We start from the raw sequence: 18,061 nt of genomic DNA on the forward strand, positions 1-18,061 counted from the left end.
AGAACTAAATTGTTTAAAAGCAATAGCTATTGACAGGGGCTTTTCACCCAACATTATTAATCAAGCAGTTTAAAAATTCTCATCTCAACACACTAAAAGGCCCACTCTTGTTTTAGGAGATTATAAAAATTCTGTTGTTATTGCCTTCTTTCCATCAATTAGCTATAAAGTTGCACATATTTTGCAGAAATTTAACTTTCGGGTTGTTTATTCTCCCATCAATAAAATTTCGAGTTCCATACTCAAGGACCCCATTCCGGATATGAATTCTTGGGGTATTTATAGGATTCCTTGCTAGTGTGGTTTAATTTACAGTGCCCAAACTAAGAGAGCCTTAAAATCTCGCGCCAAGAAACATGAGGCATATGTTAGAAAAAAGGAAACACATAAGTCTTCTGTTGCTCAACATTGTTGGTCCGAAAATCTCACTTTCAATTTTCTGCTGCCAAAATTATTCACAAAACATCTTCCATTGGAGAACTGGATTTTCTAGAGGCATTTCACATTAAAAAATCTTTCTGTTCTTGTTAACGATCCTAATTCCAATCCATCTTTGCCTTTGGCCTTTAATGAAATTATGTTTTAGATCTGGTTTCACCAACAGATGGCGCCACTTGCTTATTCTTGTCCAGGCTTTCTTATCTTATCTAATCATTATTTCCTATCTTGTTCGTTTGCGGTTTTGCAGCTGAGGATGGTAGTTCGGTAAAACCATCGAAACTAGTCCTGTGAAAATTTTGAAAATTCACGCTGATTTTTGTTGTTTGACTTCTTAATTAGCATACGACAGTAAATACTACGTTTGATTATAGTAAGCAGATAATTTGGATCGTAAACTTCTGCTGGTGTTCTTTGCATATAACTCATCTTGTGGCAGAAACCAGTATGGAAATTGAGTCATTTGAGAACAGGTTTTGTTTCTATTGATCAACATTTCATGTTTTCAGCAGCAATGTAGTCTCTATTTTGCATTTGTTTGTGAATAAACAGGTTTTAAGTTAATAATTTCTAACATAAATATTCTGCTCAAGCAGTTCCCTTCGTGTGTATCGAAACTGGTCTTTGTAGGTAATATATAGCAGTAGCTTCTGTTTCTAGTAGGCATTCTTTTTGACAAACAGTCATCCTTTTAGCTCTGTTAGTAAGTTCCAACGGTCGATATCCGCCCAAAAGTTTACAAATGAGATTACGGATGCTCAAAAATGGCAGGTAGCAATAATCTGACCTCCTTTTCCTAATGCAATTAAGTCACTTCTTTTCCTTCACTACGAACTAGGTTCTATAGATCACAACTGAAATTTGCAATTTTACACTATCTTGATAATCATGTAAAATAATTGCACCAGTGTTGTGGTTACTTTTAAGAGTTAGTTCCTAATCGAAAGAAGCAAAATTAAGCTTTTAAGCAGTGTGTTTCAGTTATTTTTGACAGTCCCTGTGCATAACAATTTTTTATTTTAATATATGTCTGACTTATTATATGTACATGTTTTCAGTAGTTATTTGGAATTCATGTTTTCCTGAAATGGAAAATTTGTTAATAAACATGCATAGGTAACTGCATATGTTTAATGGAACACCCTTTTACCATTCTAGGAAGTTATTTACATCGAGACAGTTAGTATATTTATAGAGCCTTAACTGAAGAATTTATGTTTTGTTACTTGGTCCGTATTTACTGGTCGCTTTATTTCGATGTAATTCTAAGCAAGGCAAAAACTATATATTATCGGAAACCGAAATATATAGAGCATAGTTATAACACGAAAGTAACTGTAATAGATTTTAATAAATACAAAAATGTTCTTATTGCTCCATACACGAAGGAAATGAAGATAAATTACAGTTACAGAAAACAATTATACCTTAAATGCCTCACAGTATGTAAGATCAGTTTCCCACCTTTATACAATTAATTGATTTCTGCATTTAAATTTATCCTTTTAGGAATGTTTATTTTTGAAAAGCCAATACTTTTGTTCGCGAATCTATGGCCTTAAAAATCATTTACCTAGCTGTTGCTGACTGCCAGGTCCAGTATCAGGTACTCCACCTCCTCCTCCTGGTGTGATACCTCCACCTCCGCAAGTTGGGGCAAATTGTCTGTTTCCACAGTAGCAAGTATTGGGTCGGATGCAACGGCCATCACCGCAGGATGAACGACAAATGGCTGCAGACAGTTAAAAGAGAAATTAGGAAACTTAGAATAGGAAAAAAAAAACATACAAATGAGTAGGCACATTGGTTCTGAGCTCAGAGCTCCCAATATGTTAAAAAATTGTGTATAACTTATGACTTCTTGAGAATTTTATTATTAGCCCTACAGTTTTGATTGAAAGATTTACTGTATGACGCCAAAGTCACCGTTTAAAAGTTTTAGACATTAGACATTTGATGAGTGCAGAATGCTTTTGCACGGGTGAATGAAGTTGCGTATTTGTTTCATTCTTGGAACATGGACTGAGATAACACGGCTAAATGTGCAATAGAAACATAGCAGAAAGAAGACAATATTTGAATATTCGTCATTTATTCAACAGTACGAATAATTATAGGTAAGGGCTGTAAGAATTTAGAGAAACTGGATGTGAATTGAAAAAATTAGAAAAGTATGGGAATCAGAAAATCTGCGTGAATTTACCACGTGAAATGATAATTTTAACAGAAAGCCTAACGCTCACTTACTTCTTTATATTTAGCATCCGTTATGTACGATACAAAGGTTCATTTTTTGTTTATTTCTGAGTGTGTTTATCTTTAATGGAGATTACGTATGATAATTTCTCATAAGTTAAAAGCAAAACCTTTCAATAAAACGTTCATCTTCATCGAATCCACCTAAGGCTAGGTAAAATTCCTTATTTTAGTGTTGATCTGTTGCTTTTCACAATGCATTAGAGTGGTATATAATACGCAATGATTCATTACGAAAACCTACATTGTAACTTTCATTCATTCCATCATTATCCAAAACATTTTAGTACCATCACTTTGAGTTTTGTTAACATGTTTTGTACCAACAGCTTTTGTAACATTCCTCCTTGAGAATTTTGGGGCTGCAATAGTGTATCCTGAAATACTGTAGTTATTGTACAGCATGTCCACAACGTCTTTGCTCACAGCGTATAATTTTATGATATACGCTTCAATTTTCTCTTGTGAGCCCAATGTATCATGTGATACGGGACGAAGTGTGATTGCTGACCCACCTTATGATACACTCTTAGACAAAAGAAGAAGAAAAAAAAAAAAACGACGCACCAAGAAGGAGTTATCCGAATGGGATGAAAATCGGTAGAAGTGATGTACATGTACAGAAAAACAAATGATTACAGTTTGAGAAAAATTGGATGATTTATTGGTGATAGAGCTTCATAAAGTGAAAAGCCAGTAACGCGTTTGTCCACCTCTGGGCATTATGCGAGCAGTTATTCGGCTTGGCATCGAGTGATAGAGGTTACTAATGTCCTCCTAAGGGATATCGTGCCAAATTCTGTCCAACTGGAGCGCGTTAGATCATCAATATCCCGAGCTGGTTGGAGGGCCCTGCCTATAATGCTCCAAACGTGCTCAATAGGAGAGAGATCCGGCGACCTTTCTGGCCAAGGTAATGTTTCGGCAAGCAGTAGAAACATGTGCAGTGTGGGGGCGGGCATTATCTTGCTGAAATGTAAGCCCAGGGTGGCGTGACATGAAGGGCAACACAACAGGCCTTAGAACTTTGTCGGCGTACCGCTGTGCTGTAATGTTGTGACAAATGACAACCAAAGGTGTCCTACTATGAAATGAAATGGTACCCCAGACCATCACTCCTGGTTGTCGGCCTGTCTGCCGGAAGACAGTCAGGTTGGTATAACACCGCTGTCCGGGGCGTCTCCAGACTCGCCTTCGCTGGTCATCGGGGCTCAGTTCAAAGCGGGACTCATCGTTGAAGACCATTCTACTCCCGTCAATGACATTCCAGTGCGAATGAGCCCGACACCACTGCAAACGGGCTTAACGTTGTACAGATGTCAATGGTAGTCGGCGCAAGGAGCGCCATGACCTCAGGCCCCTTTCTGTGAGCCGTTTATGAATGGTCCTTGCGGTCACTGAAGCACTAGTTGCACGTACAATCGATGATAATGATACATCTGGGGCTGTGAGTGGCGCTCTGACGATTGCTCGGTCTTCACGTTCTGTCGTGTCTCTATGCCTACCGCTTCCTTCTTGACCCTGTGTGCGGCAATGGTTCACCCATTCCCGCCAACATCGTCTAATAGTGGCATCGCTCCTGCTCAAATGTCGAGCTATTCGCCGATAAAACCAACCGGCTTCTTTGAGCCCAACTACAGGACCTCTCTCGAATTCTGACATCCGCGCATATCGTTCGCGCAACTGTATGCGAGGCATAGTTACTGTCTACCAGAGCACACGGAATGAAATTCGTGAAGAATTTATGACCTGAAATCGTAATTTCTCCTCTTAAATATCCTGCCAGTTGCGCAGATCAGATGCGCTGTAGTGACAACCGTTCATTCATTGGCAGCCAAAATGTAAAATTTTTCATTTTCCGTCGAAACCAGTATGCATATCAATTTGTGTCCAATTTGCTTTACATTTTCTCGTTGCGTCGTGGTGCGTCGTTTTTCTTTTAATCTAAAAGTGTATTTGATACGTTGAAACAGAGTACTATTTCAAACCTTAAAAGCACATAAATTATGTCAGAAGGCTGCAAAACTTAATGAGTAGACTTTCTTGAGTGTTAGTCTTGTTGTTATGAACATTATTTATTATTTTATTCTATGAATATAAAACGCAGCATGGTTACAATATGCCTTCAGAATATGGAAATCTTTCGTGCAGTGCAAGGGGCTTAAAAGTTTGTACGTAAATATGCGGATAGGGCATAACAGGCATTGATATTTCAATTTTTTATAGTTTTTACTTTATTATTCTACAGAAATAATTTAAAAATGACAATATAATCATTATTACTAATACTGCATATGAACTAATTTTGAGTTTTTATTTTAATTATAAATATGAGGACTTTTCTCTCTAGATTATCGGCTTAGCAAGAAAGTAACTTCGATTCGCACAAATAGATAGGATTATGTTGTTTTGCTATTCTTCTGTCAGTCTTATATTTTTACTTCCTTATACGAAGTAAAAAGAAAGGATTGTAGTAGCGAAAAATTTCGGGCATCATATTTCGACGCAAATATGCATTTTTACTGCTATCGAATGCAATTTAACGATGTTTTTACGGGGCATCCGTACGTAAGGAAAGAATAAAGAACTCTTTTTCCCTCAAAACATTATAAAACTGATTTAAAATAATTCTGAAGAGGTTTTTTTTGGGGGCGTCTGTACGTATGAACGTACGTATGTATGTATGTATTTCGCATAACTCAAAAACGAGTAATCTCAGTTGAAATTTTGTATATAGAACTGCTATAACATGTAGGCGTACACATCAAATTTTGGTTGCAATCGGCCGCAGCAAATGTATAGAAATATATGTATATATGTATCCACACTGTTACTCGGCTCAGTGAGCTCAGTTCGTTATTCTTATATCTTTGTAAATTGTGCATTTTTTTCTTAAAAAATAATTGAATTACGTTGTTCTTATCTTCAGGTTAAGGATTTTATGACTTTACTTAACCTGCATGCAATAATTGTAGAATTATTAACAATTTAAAAGTTTTTCAAGTGCGGCTAAACCTACTTTTTGATTAGCATGGCAGCCATATTTGTTTATATTTAAAACTTAGCAGAATAGTGGATTTGTTGCCAATCTAGAGAGACTAAGCATTGCAACAACAAAGTAATGTCTTCTTTTATTATTGCGAATTAAATGATGCTTAACTCCTTCTGTAATTATTATTTAAGTTATTAGCTTGTTTTTGCGTAGAAACTGCAATTTTAATTGTAAAAATACTTTTTTTAATTGTTTTATGTACTTGGTGTACTTGGTGTTTTAATGTTTTAACTGTACTCGGTGTTTTATGCTTTTCTATATCTTTAAATTTTTAATGAAAATATTTTGAATTTTTTATCTATTTTTGCCTCGTCGCGAAGTGAGAATTGAATTAATTAGGAGCGCATGCGCATTAGGTAAGCGGCGTTGAATTGTCTGTGAAAACTGTTTCCTTTTTATTTGTTTAATTTCTTTTATATATCGTTTTAGATTTATTATAGTATTTGAATGGAACATGTGATAATTCTTCAGATGATATAATTTTTGTGCACTTGAGTTATAAAATGAATGAGATGTAATGCTGTTAAGTGAGCCTAGCGCAGAAGTGTCGCTATGGTAAATAAATATATCGAACTTGAAAGAGTGCATTTATTCTATTGTGGTTTATGCGCTATCTACGAAGTAGATTTAATTCAAAATTTGTTAACTATTCATCCAATATGTTTAAATGAAACAAATTCCAACTTTTTTTTTACAACTGTTAGTTTACGGTCAGATTTAACATAGAGTGCAAAAATAAACATTTTCGACATACATTGCTTTTTATTTCCATAAAAGCAAGAAAGCAGCTGAGGCTCACAAATAAACACGTCATGACCTCAACGATGACCTTAACTCGCACCTGATTTGAGGTTTTTGCGATAAAGACCAGAAGTTCTACGAGCGTGGAATCATGAAGTACCAGAAACGTGGCAAAAAATCAGTGAACAGAATGGGTGCTATTTGACTGATTAAAATTCATATTTTGCATATAAAAAATTGAGATTTATTTCACATTCAAAACCGAAATTACTTTCTTGTCAACCCAATATACGAAATAAAATTTGCAAGCATCTAAACATTTTATAGAAATTATTATTTATTTATTATTATTTAGGCTTAACTGCAAAACTCGGTCGGTCACTCTAACTTTCAGCGCTCGAAGGTCGCAGGCGGACCGGGTAACTTCATTTTCTGGATGTCGGGAGCGAAGATCATCATCAGCTTAATTAATTTCAAGAGCTTCTACTTAATGGCAGTCACTGATATGGAACTAACCTTAATTCAGTACTGATATCATCAAACTATATATTCATATAGTAAAATAAAGGCCCTTAAATATATAGGTGACCCTCTAACGAAATGAATATAACGACCGAATAGTTATAAGACGGGAAAAACTGATAGGTTTCCAGGTGTCTCGAAACACGATTTGGCGTCTTACAATGTTAATGCGCGTTTCTACTTTTCATTCGAATTTGTTGACATTTCGCAAAATGTAAGATTTTCATATTGTAAATTTAATTTGTCTATTACTGACTAACGAATTAAGCTATTTAAAAACAATAGGTGCAGTTCATAAGAACATTATTTTTTACTTTTTAATCTGATTATTTAAATAAAAATACATTCTTGATTTAGCTAACTATATAACTAAAAACATTATATATTTTTATTTTTATAGAATTACATTATATATGTTCTCACATTTTAAATACACAGGATATAATACAACGCCACATGTTATTCTAAATATATATATATTCATCTAAAATCCTATAAAATGCATTTCTATTCCACCTAGGCCGTCTCTATGAATAATCTCTATTGAAAAATCATTTTCTTCTTTTTTCTTAATCTGGAAATGTTTCTTCGTGGGAAAACCGAACTCGACTATATACAATAGAGCGGGTATCGAGTGATTAATGAGACACACACAGAATGTTTGAAGCGTACGTGGAAACTGGTGAGTATACGGTTCTCTTCATGCATCAATTGTCATCATAATAAATAAATACAAAACAAATGACTAAGTTCTAATCCAATATCCAATTATGCGCTGCGAGCTAGAATTATTTTATGTTTTATATTTTATATATTTTTCGAAGGGATTTGTTGTATTTTTGTCAACTCATTTAGTCTACGCTGAATATTGATTGTGTTAAAATAATTATTTATTTAATTTTTAACATTATTTATTTAATTTTTAATATTATTAACGTACGTGCAATATCTTTGAAAATATCTGGCTGTAACGAAAGTTTTCCGCTAAATAACGTTCTTAATAAAGTTAGAAAAAAAAAAAAACATGAAAGCAGTACCTTTAGTGCGGGTGGTAATCATTATCCAAATCTGTAATATTTTTGTCAACGGTTTGGCTGTTTTTCAAAGCCTTCGGCCCAGAAACTTGGCGCCCGCGAGTCTAAAAACAGATCAACCTCATTTCGGACGTCCTGTGCAGAATAGGAGATTGCAACAGCGAGATGTAGCTGCAGGTGTGAAAAAAGGTAGAAGTCCGAAGGGCAGATGTCGGGAAATATGGTGGGTAAGACAAAAGATCCTATTCCGAGTCCGTACTGAGTCCAAATGGTGAGTGCAGACACATGTGCTTTTTTATTATGATAGAACATTACTTTTTTGCCCCGGAACTCATTTCGACGTTTCTCCTTGAAAGCAACGTCAACACGGACTAGCACCTTGCTGCACACCTTACTTTCGAGTATTTTACCTCCTTCCAGGTACCCCTTGTGGATAATACCACAGCAATCCTACCACATACAAAGCATGATGATCTTTTGTTAGTCAAACTGCGGTTTGCAACGTTGCTGACGAGTTCGCCGGACGTATACCAACCCCCTTTTCGTCCTGTATTGTTGAAGTAAATCCACCTTTCATCACAAGTGACGATCAGGTCAAGAATTTTGTCCTTGCGCTGATATTCGAGCAGATTAGACCAGGTCCAAACACGTGTATCCTGATCTGCTTCAGTCAGCTCATGCGACACTCAGCGACTGAACTTGAACGTCAAGTTTATGCGATGCATATAGCGACTAATGGACATGGCACTAACGTCTAACTCCTTAGCAAGCTCTCTAGTAGTTGCTGCATGCTGATCTTTCTCCACATGTTCTCGGAGGCGAGCCTCATCAACACAGTAGGCCGGCTAGAGCGCTGTGCTTCTTGAATGTCATAGTCCTTGTTTTTGAACTTTTGGTACCAAACCTTCACATGATCATATGATAAAACGTTAGTACCTAAAGCAGTACACATGATTTGGTGGCGTCGCTGTAGCTAATTTTGTGTAACAGACCTGGAAGTAGATGATGGTTCTAATCTGGTAGCGTGATGGTTCCATTTTATACACCTTGTACTTAATGACAGCGATATTGTTTTACAAATTTCACAACACTGTGTTTTAAAGGAAGTCTCTTTCTTTCAGATGGCAATATTTGTTTGAAAAAATATGATTAAGCATGCCAACGCGAACTGTTTGCGCAAACAATATTTGCGTTGGCGGGTAACTTTCGTTAAAACCCAAATATTTCTTGCACTTCATTACATTTGAAAATCTCCCTGTTGGAATGCATCGCGTTCAGTAACATTCATTTTTCCTATTTCTAGAATACCTTTTCATAATTATATAAAAGTTTACTACTATTTAACTTATTAATAGTGCTTCATGCCCCTTCAAGGTTAGATCTTTAGTATCAAAAAATGCCTAGAATCGCATTTCCAGGTCATTCCAGTTCGTAACTTTCATCTGGAAGAATTTTCATTTTGTATTCAAAATCAGTTAAACTATTTTTCTCTTTAACAGTTTGAGACGAATCAGCTATTCCTTAAATTTGAAGTTCCTATAATTCACTTCAAGGAATATACCTAACATACACTGAGAAAGTAGTTAAAATGCTATCACTTGCGCATGAATGCTGTTTTCCAATTACCGCCCGCCCAATTTTAGTTTTCATAGCTATGAGACCTGAATCTAGCTCAACTGAGTTTTCAGCCAGTAGTTTTCTCAAAATATCAGCCCTCATCAACGATTAATCTCACTTTTATCACAGAAAATCTCTTTTACTTCGTTTCAAGTTGTTGTCTCAGTTGTCTAATGTCATCAGTTGTTTTACAGAACAAGAACTCTTGGAATCAATTGTTTCATAATTTCTCCTTCTTTCTCGTTATAAGCGGCATTTCCGGAATATAGCTTTCTACTAACGGAATTAGACTTTGTGTTATTATTAAAGCTCAGACTTTGTGTTATTATTAAAGCTGTGAATAGCTTTCCCTTTAGCTTCTAGTTCCGTCACATAAAGTTGCGAGATCGGCCTCGGTTCATCCAATGACGGCATTCTACATGAGTATGCTTAATAAATCACGAACGCTAATCTGGACTTTGCTGCTGCCGAAAAATTTTGAATTAGAAGCTCAGCTTTCGATTTTGGCTCTACAGACTGAATTAGATATTGCATCTTATCAGTTTCGGTAATTTATTTACTTTTTTTCCATTTCTAGCTGAAGAAGCTTCTTGTAGCCTCTTTTCCAGTTTAGTACATACTTCTAAATGTCTGTCTCTGTAGATTTCAGCTTCTTCAAAATCGTCCGTGCATAATTCGCTCCTCAGTCTTCAGTAAATTTTAAGAAAATAATGACTGACAACCTTCAGGCCGTTGGAACTTATCCATAAGTTGCAGCTTTAAAATGGAAAGTTTATTTGAATATATAACTTCCTTAACCACGTCATTTTAAATTTTCTTCAGACTCAGCATACATAGTAGTCTCAGATCCTTCTATTGTGCTTTTAAAGCATTTAAATCCATCTCCATGTAATAATTCTAACTTCAAAGTTCTAAGTTCAAAAACACCCGTCCCGCCGACGGTACCACGTTTTTATATTGTGAACGATAAGCCGAAATTTAACTCGTGGGTTCGCATTTACACAATGCAGGGTATTTTGCAAAGCTCAGGAAGACAAAAACGATGAAAACACTTTATTGAAGCTCATGAAACACATACAAGGACAGACAAAACAACCAAACGTTCTTTCACATTCCAAATCAAAAGGCCAACTCTGATTCGTACACTCTAAAAGTTGACATCACGCTACCCCAGCTTCAATTTAATTCACAATATGTATTAGAGTTATTAGCTTCTGAAGGATCTGATGATATGTACTGGCTGTAAGATCGGAAAGATTATTCAAAAATGTAATGAGTCAAAGCTGAGAACCTTCCTTTAAAACAATAATGTTAAGTGTCCACTTAAGATCCAATGATGACTCTAACCGTACTACATAGATTCACTTATAATAAATCATGCAGAATCACTCGGTCGTAACAGTATGGTTACCGTATATTGCTCGTAATACTTGAGAAAGAAGCAAGTACCTTAAGACTCGATGGTGCATGCAAATAGTGTAAGAAAAAACAGGGAAAATCATTCTCCAAAACCTGCTTAACAAAAGAAGAGATCAAAAATTAGACCCATATATCTGTTCAAGTTAAGAAAATAATGAAAGAAAAGCATCTATAAATGTTAACTACATCCGGAAATTTATTTATAATTAGAAAAGCACAAGGGCAAGCAACTGTTTTAGAGATTAGATGGTCGTGAAGACTTGAGCTCGAATCTATGCGCAACTGGAATAATAAATTTGTCCAAAGTTTCTAGCTTTGTCACATACATAAAATTAACAGAATTTGTTTCAAGAGAATATGTTTGAAACAAGACAAAATCTGTTATTCTGTATAAGGTACACCTCAAATTTCATTGTTAAAGAACAGGTCATTAAAATCTGATTGATCATTAACGACAAAACCTGCCGTCGATAAATGCATTCGCCAACAAACAAACATTATCTAAAGACATTAATAAAATTCAAGCTTAATTACCAGCTTAATCAAATAGCCTAAGAATTGCTCAACAAATAAAATGAAATATGAGGTGCAGAGAAACCCGATTAAGAGAAATTTATCACTTTATTAGCCGTAAAAAAAAGGTTTAAAAGAAACGAAAAGCTTTTCAACCATTCACCTTATTTCTTTTTCCCGAAAGCATAGAGATAACAGCTCTGAGCGCTGTGTAAATAAACATATGTAAAAAAATCACTTTTGAACGAGTTTGACAAGTGAAATAAGTTTAAGAACAGTGTACGTAGTGAAACTGTCAAATGCACGCTTCACATCAGATCTTTGCCTCGCATCTTTTTTGCTCGGAAAGAAAAACATATAATGACAGTTTTTGATCCCTAAGGCTTCCCCGACCAAGTAAAGATAAGACGATGTTAGAACATTTCATTTTGCTTTTAAACGTCAAAGAAGAGCATAAAAAGCTACTTTGAGGGACTCTTTCGTTGTTCTAAAGGTAAAGCATGTACTTTTTCTTTTTGCAAGACGCAGCAAAAAAGTTTTTTCTCCCTCCAATTTGAAACTGAGAGTTGATGGCGTATTGTTGGAGGCACCATTAGCTTTTTACGCACACAAACGGGGATAAAAAATACATCCAGTTCAGATTTTCTGTTTTATTTTCTTTTTTATTCTTCTCTCGTGTGACAATCTGAGTATTAGTTTGCCTCTGGATATGAAATTGAAGTTTTCTTTCCCTCACGTTCATCAGAGTTTTCTAATATTGGTAGAAGTATTTTTAATGCATCCCGTGGGTCAAAATAACATTTTCCGGATATTAGAAAGCAAGTAATCTTAAATGTATTGAAAACATAAGAGAAACGTTTCAGCTTTCAGATGATTTTTTAAACATTTTACGCAGTTAGTTTTTAAGGATATGTAGCAAAGAAAATACATATAGTTTGTAGAGAAGTATATAGTTAGCGTAATATCCCGTTCCAGAGAAAAATGTTCGTTTCATGTATTTATACATAAATGTACCATATATTTCATGTATTCTGACTATTACATTTAATCAACAATTTTAGGTTTGCTTGCAGTTTCATTTTACTTAATTGTAAGGATTATGTTAATTTTATTAACAGTTAAATTTTAAGTTCCTTTCCTGTCAAATTCTTAACTTCAACTTACTACTTCCGGCCAGAACGTAGTTTTGGAAACATTCCTAATACTTATAGAGGAGGAGAAACCGCGAAGTCTACTTGCAGAGTGAGAGATAATTTATTAGAAATTATTTATAGAAATATAATAATCAATTTATTTCTTAGTCTCTTAAGTTCAAGCCCAAGTTTCGGCTTTGATTGTACACTCCAAGACGGAGTTTTGTTAAATCTTATTTGAATAATAAAGGGTTAGTTACCCTTCCATCTTGTTGTTTCTTGTTACACGAACTTAAGCGATTATTCGCTAACTAGTTCTTAAAATTCTTCACTTTCTACAGTAACTGAGAATTACACTAGTGAGAATATTACATAATATCTTTTCAAACGTTTTCACTTTTATTTAACATAGTGTAACTGTGCGTTGACTGGTTCCTAAGAACCTATGAATCACAATAAAAAAAGGATTGTATTATAAAATTCTAACAGTTTCTTTGTATTCATAATACATTTGCTATTTATTTGGCAGTTTTTGTCTCTATATGTGAATGAAAGGGATATTGTGCATAATTACATTGCTACACAGTTTTGTAAAATATTTTTATAGTAAGGTATTTAGGATCCAACAGCTATTCAATCAAACCTTCATTAATACCCGGACAAAAGTGATTAACTTTCATACAAAATTAATTTTTGCATATAATTACTTATCTACATAGAATGGCATACATAGAATGCAATACATTTGCAAATATTTTCGGTAGAAGTTTGATGATAGAAAAACATATAAACCATCACCTGTTTCAAACTGTTATCCTTCAGGAGTCATATACGTTTTCTATAACTCATGCAGTGTTAAACAAGTTTGAGAACTTGCTTTGGCAACTCTTTTCTGGTATGTTTCGAAACAAATTTCGCAGCAAAATCACTGCCGCAAATGTTTCAAATTTATCACTGCCTTCGCTGAAGTGATAAAATTCTCAATTGGAGTACAGAAGGCTTTGCCAGTGTTAATCGTATGTTTATGATTGACAAACGAATATCATGCCAAAGTACTATTATTGCCATGGAGGATCCATTTCTGGTTTCAGCATTCTAGTCCCTTCATAAAAATTGCTAATTTTAAACGTATCAGTTATTGCCGCAGATCTTCTTGTTTATCTAGCGTCTTATGGAATGAGTTCATGTGTCTTTCTATTCATACAATGCCTTTCTAGTCGCAAAATGCCTTCATTAATTAGAATGGTATACTTATCAGGTTCAATGTTCCGTCTTACTTTCTTCGGGAACATGCAAGGACCTGACTCGGAACAGAGAGCTTACTAAAGCTATGTTCAATAACTGTGGGAAGTAGACAGGATACACAAGAAGGGTATACAAAACCCTTTATTTTTCTCTATTTACAATAACTTCCGTACTTCGGAGTACAAAGACCCACTATTTGTGGTCTAAACGTAAAAATATAAAAATAAAACTAAACTCTAATTTAACTTTAAAATAATAAACGTGGAAGATTGACCTTATATTAACAGGAAGCCGTATGTAGTACAGAGAACTGTGAACACTACAATACGTTTAAAAATTATCAAGAGGATTAAACCTCTGGCCTAGAAGGCAACCAGCAACTGAGTAAAACTTCTAAGGTAAGCGGCCTGCTTCGACTAACTGCTTCCTCTCTCTCGCTTGGCAAAAAGCCACAACTTAAGTACTTGGCGTTCGCCAGACAAACTTTGCATAAATACATTAACACTTATAATTCTGGCCGGAAGTAGAAAATAAGAAGTGATAGTAAAGATTTAAAATAAAATAAACGTTAGTAAAACTTAAGATCCTTACATACTTCCCGCCAGAGTTAATTAGTTTGAAACTGAGGTCTAAAACGACCTTGTTGAAAACTTTTAGCTCTAGAATCTAACGCGAGGCCAATCTTTTACAAACATGTTTTGCTAGAAACTAGAAATTTAAAAGAAAGAAATTTGTTTTTACAATAGCAGCTCCCAGGACACGCAATTTTTTCATCTGTACTGCATCTAAACAGGAGCTTTTATTCAAATCTGGTTCCTTCCAGAGATCTGGAAGGAAAACTAGTTTAATGAAATGTTACACAATGAAATGGCAAGTAACATGTATAATTATATTTCTCTTAACATTCTTATTTCATTCATGACTATTTTAATTATCTCTCCCCGTGCTTTCTGACATGTGTTGTAAAAGAACACCAAACACGAATGTGTTTATGTCTATGTGTTCAACACTTCCTCCTACAATCAAAGCACTAACGTGTTAAAAATTCAACATACCAAGACCTCGTAACACACCCTAACTTCAACTCTAAACCCTGAGGTATTATTCTGAAAGTGGCTAACTCTGAAGTGTAGCCTCAGAGAGCCTAACTACATTCATTCAACCTTTAACACATATTCACCATGATTTAGTCTTTTTACAGTCACACGAATAAAAAAAAGTTTTAACATTACTTTCACTTTTACCATATCACGGTATTTCTTAACATTTGAAATAACAGTTCACATTGTATATAAGAACATATTAACATGCCGTTAATTTTACGCATTTGACAACATACATTAGTAGTACATTGTTAACTTCTATTCTTTTCAAAGCAAGTGCCAATTTTTCTACATTGAAATACTACATTTCAAAAAGTCTTTCAGACTAAAACTTCTTTCTTGCCAGAAAGTTTTAAATAAAATCTATACAATAACTTTTACAATCTTTAAGTGTTTACACATCGCTATTATACATCAACTTTAGTTTTACATGCGAGTAATTGAAAAACATAATACCAAAATCGGTAACAACTCATTTCTCGCCCTTTTGGCGATAAAGGTAGACCTCGCATGAGGTAAAACTTCTTGAAATCTGACACTTGCAGTTAGAATGAAAGATTAACTTAAGTTTGCAAAGTAACATAAAATTTTACTTATCTTTGTGATATTCGGACATTCTTTTCTGAGCCCAGTTCTGGAAAGTAGCGTAGATTGTTGTTTGATTTATCCTCCTTCGTGTGCGGGCTCGCCCTTCAGTGCCTTCCTCTAGAAGCTTTCTTTTTCCTCCAGTTCGGTCACCCTTGAATACCTTCTTTTTCGCCTCTGCCTGTGGTCTTGGCCGTTTGATGGCAGCTGGTCTTGGCGGAACCGGGACACTTCTTTCGCGTTCTTGCTTGGACCTCGTTGCTGGCAGTTCAAATTTTCCTTGTAACTTTTCCTCCTCCGCCGCTGGTGGCCCTTCCGCAGTTCGGCGACATTTGCTGCGGAGAGTCCTGTCGGATGAGTAGATCTTCCGTTTTAGAGCCGGGTTATAGTTGCCGTCATTTCTCCTGGCTCTCTTTGCATACGTCGTCCTTCTCCCTTCTTCATTCTGGGGGTGTTCGTGAACTCTCTTTTCTGGACGGTGGAACGGCTTCTTTTTCTTGTTACCTTCAATTTTTCCGCGGGGCAATTTTCTTTTCACTTGCTTCTGTCTCTCATTGGCTTGCCCTTGTACTTGTCGTTTTTCCACCTCTGGAGCTTGTACCTGCGGTGTCTGCCGTGCCGGATCCTGCAAAAGATCTGAAAAGATTTGCATTTTATTACGATCGAAGTAGGGCTTGATTTGATCAATGTTTGCGGAACAGGTTTCACCATTTCTGGCTTTTAACACTACAACAGCGTGAGTTATTTTTTCTATAACATATGGTCCTTCCAATCGTGGAAAAAATTTGGCAGTTTTATCTTCTGGTGCTGAAGAAAGTGAATGCTTAATTTTTAAAACTTCATCCCCTACTTTATAAGTTACCCCCCGTCGTTTCAAATCATAATATAGCTTCTGTTTTCTTTGTGCTACTTCCGTATTCTTTTTTGCTTCTTTTATTAGTTTTTCTATATCACCCATTTTAAATTCTGGGACTCTTTGTTGCACATAAAATAATTTATCTAACGGTGTTATAATCTTTCTGCCTAGAAATAACTCAGCAGGAGTTTTGCCCGTTGTATCATGTTTTGCGGTCCTAAGGGCGAAAGCAAATTCATTGACATAGTTATCCCAGCTTTTATGAAAATTTTTAACATAACTACGGATAATTTTCACTATATTTCTATTGACCCGTTCCGCTATATTTGATTGCGGCCGATACGGGACCATTTTTAAATGACGTATGCCCAGTTTATGGCACATGTCTTCAAATATATTACTTACAAATTGAGGACCATTATCCGATATAACTTTTAGGGGCGCCCCGTATTTTAAAATATATTTATTTAAAAAAAAATCAGTAACTAATTTCGCGGAGGCTCGTTTTAAGGGAACAATTTCGGTCCATTTACTAAAATAATCAACCATAACAAGGAGATAGCAACTTTTATTTAACTGACTTTTTGGGAAAGGGCCCAATAAATCGATGCCAATTATTTCATTTGGAAATTCGGATTTAATACTATTTAGAAACCCGGCCGGGCGGAAATTAATATAATTAACGGCTTGACATGTTGGGCAGGACTGGACATACGCCCTTGTTAACTTTTGCAGTTCAGGAAAGTAGACTGCCTCGCGTACGCGTTGGATAGTTTTTCGAATACCAGCATGAGAAGCTAAAGGGCTGTCATGGAGCTCCTGCAGGATATTTAATCTAAGACTAGCTGGGATAACAGGTCAAAATTCGTTGTTGGAATTCGTAGTTTTTGTGTAGAATAATAGACCATCTATTAGTTCGTAATGGGCCGCCCTATTTCTTATCGCCACAATATCTTGGTGGCTAAAATTTTCAGGATCCTTTAAATACTCATAAATGCTTCCAAACTCAGGATCCTGACCCAGTTCGATTATTACAGTTTCTCGGGAATTTATTGTACATGCTGTGAGCATTGCCACCTTTACGGTATTACCTTCTTCATCTATTTTAATTCTGAATAGGGCATCTGCTATGATATTTTCCTTTCCGGGGGTATGCTTGATTACCAGATTATATTCTTGTAGCTTGAGTGCCCATCTTATTAACCTTGGGGATAAGTTTTTCCCTGAGTACAATCTAGTTACCGCCGCATGATCAGAGTACACTGTTATTGGCGCCTTTCCAAAATATACTCGGAACTTTTGCACTGCTAACAGAACTGCAAGTGCCTCTCTCTCGGTCGCGGAATAGTTTCTTTGTGTTTGATTTAAAGTTCGGCTAAAAAATGCCACGGGCTGCTGATTTTGCGAAAGTACCGCTCCTACCGCATAATCCGAAGCATGCGCTGAAATTTCTAAATTCTCATCCTTTTCAGGAAATTTCAACACAGGGGCTTGCGTTAATGCTTGTTTTAATTTTTCGAAAGCACTATTGGCTTCGGCCGTCCACG

At 35.6% G+C, this 18,061-nt stretch overlaps 1 protein-coding gene across 2 annotated transcripts in view; it reads right to left on the minus strand.

Moving 5' to 3' along the window:
- LOC118189594 (fibrillin-1-like) overlaps nucleotides 1-18,061 on the minus strand; it is a 791,047-nt gene that overhangs the window by 427,170 nt on the left and 345,816 nt on the right. For both annotated transcript variants that reach the window (XM_085810675.1, XM_085810674.1), the window contains exon 4: nucleotides 2,012-2,170. In XM_085810675.1, the coding sequence (XP_085666801.1) occupies nucleotides 2,012-2,170 (159 nt within the window). The remainder of the gene's footprint in view (nucleotides 1-2,011; nucleotides 2,171-18,061) is intronic.

Source organism: Stegodyphus dumicola, chromosome 2 (genome assembly GCF_044657685.1).
Source record: "Stegodyphus dumicola isolate Sdum_Otavi_A_Nest chromosome 2, ASM4465768v1".
Lineage (NCBI taxonomy): Eukaryota > Metazoa > Arthropoda > Arachnida > Araneae > Eresidae > Stegodyphus > Stegodyphus dumicola.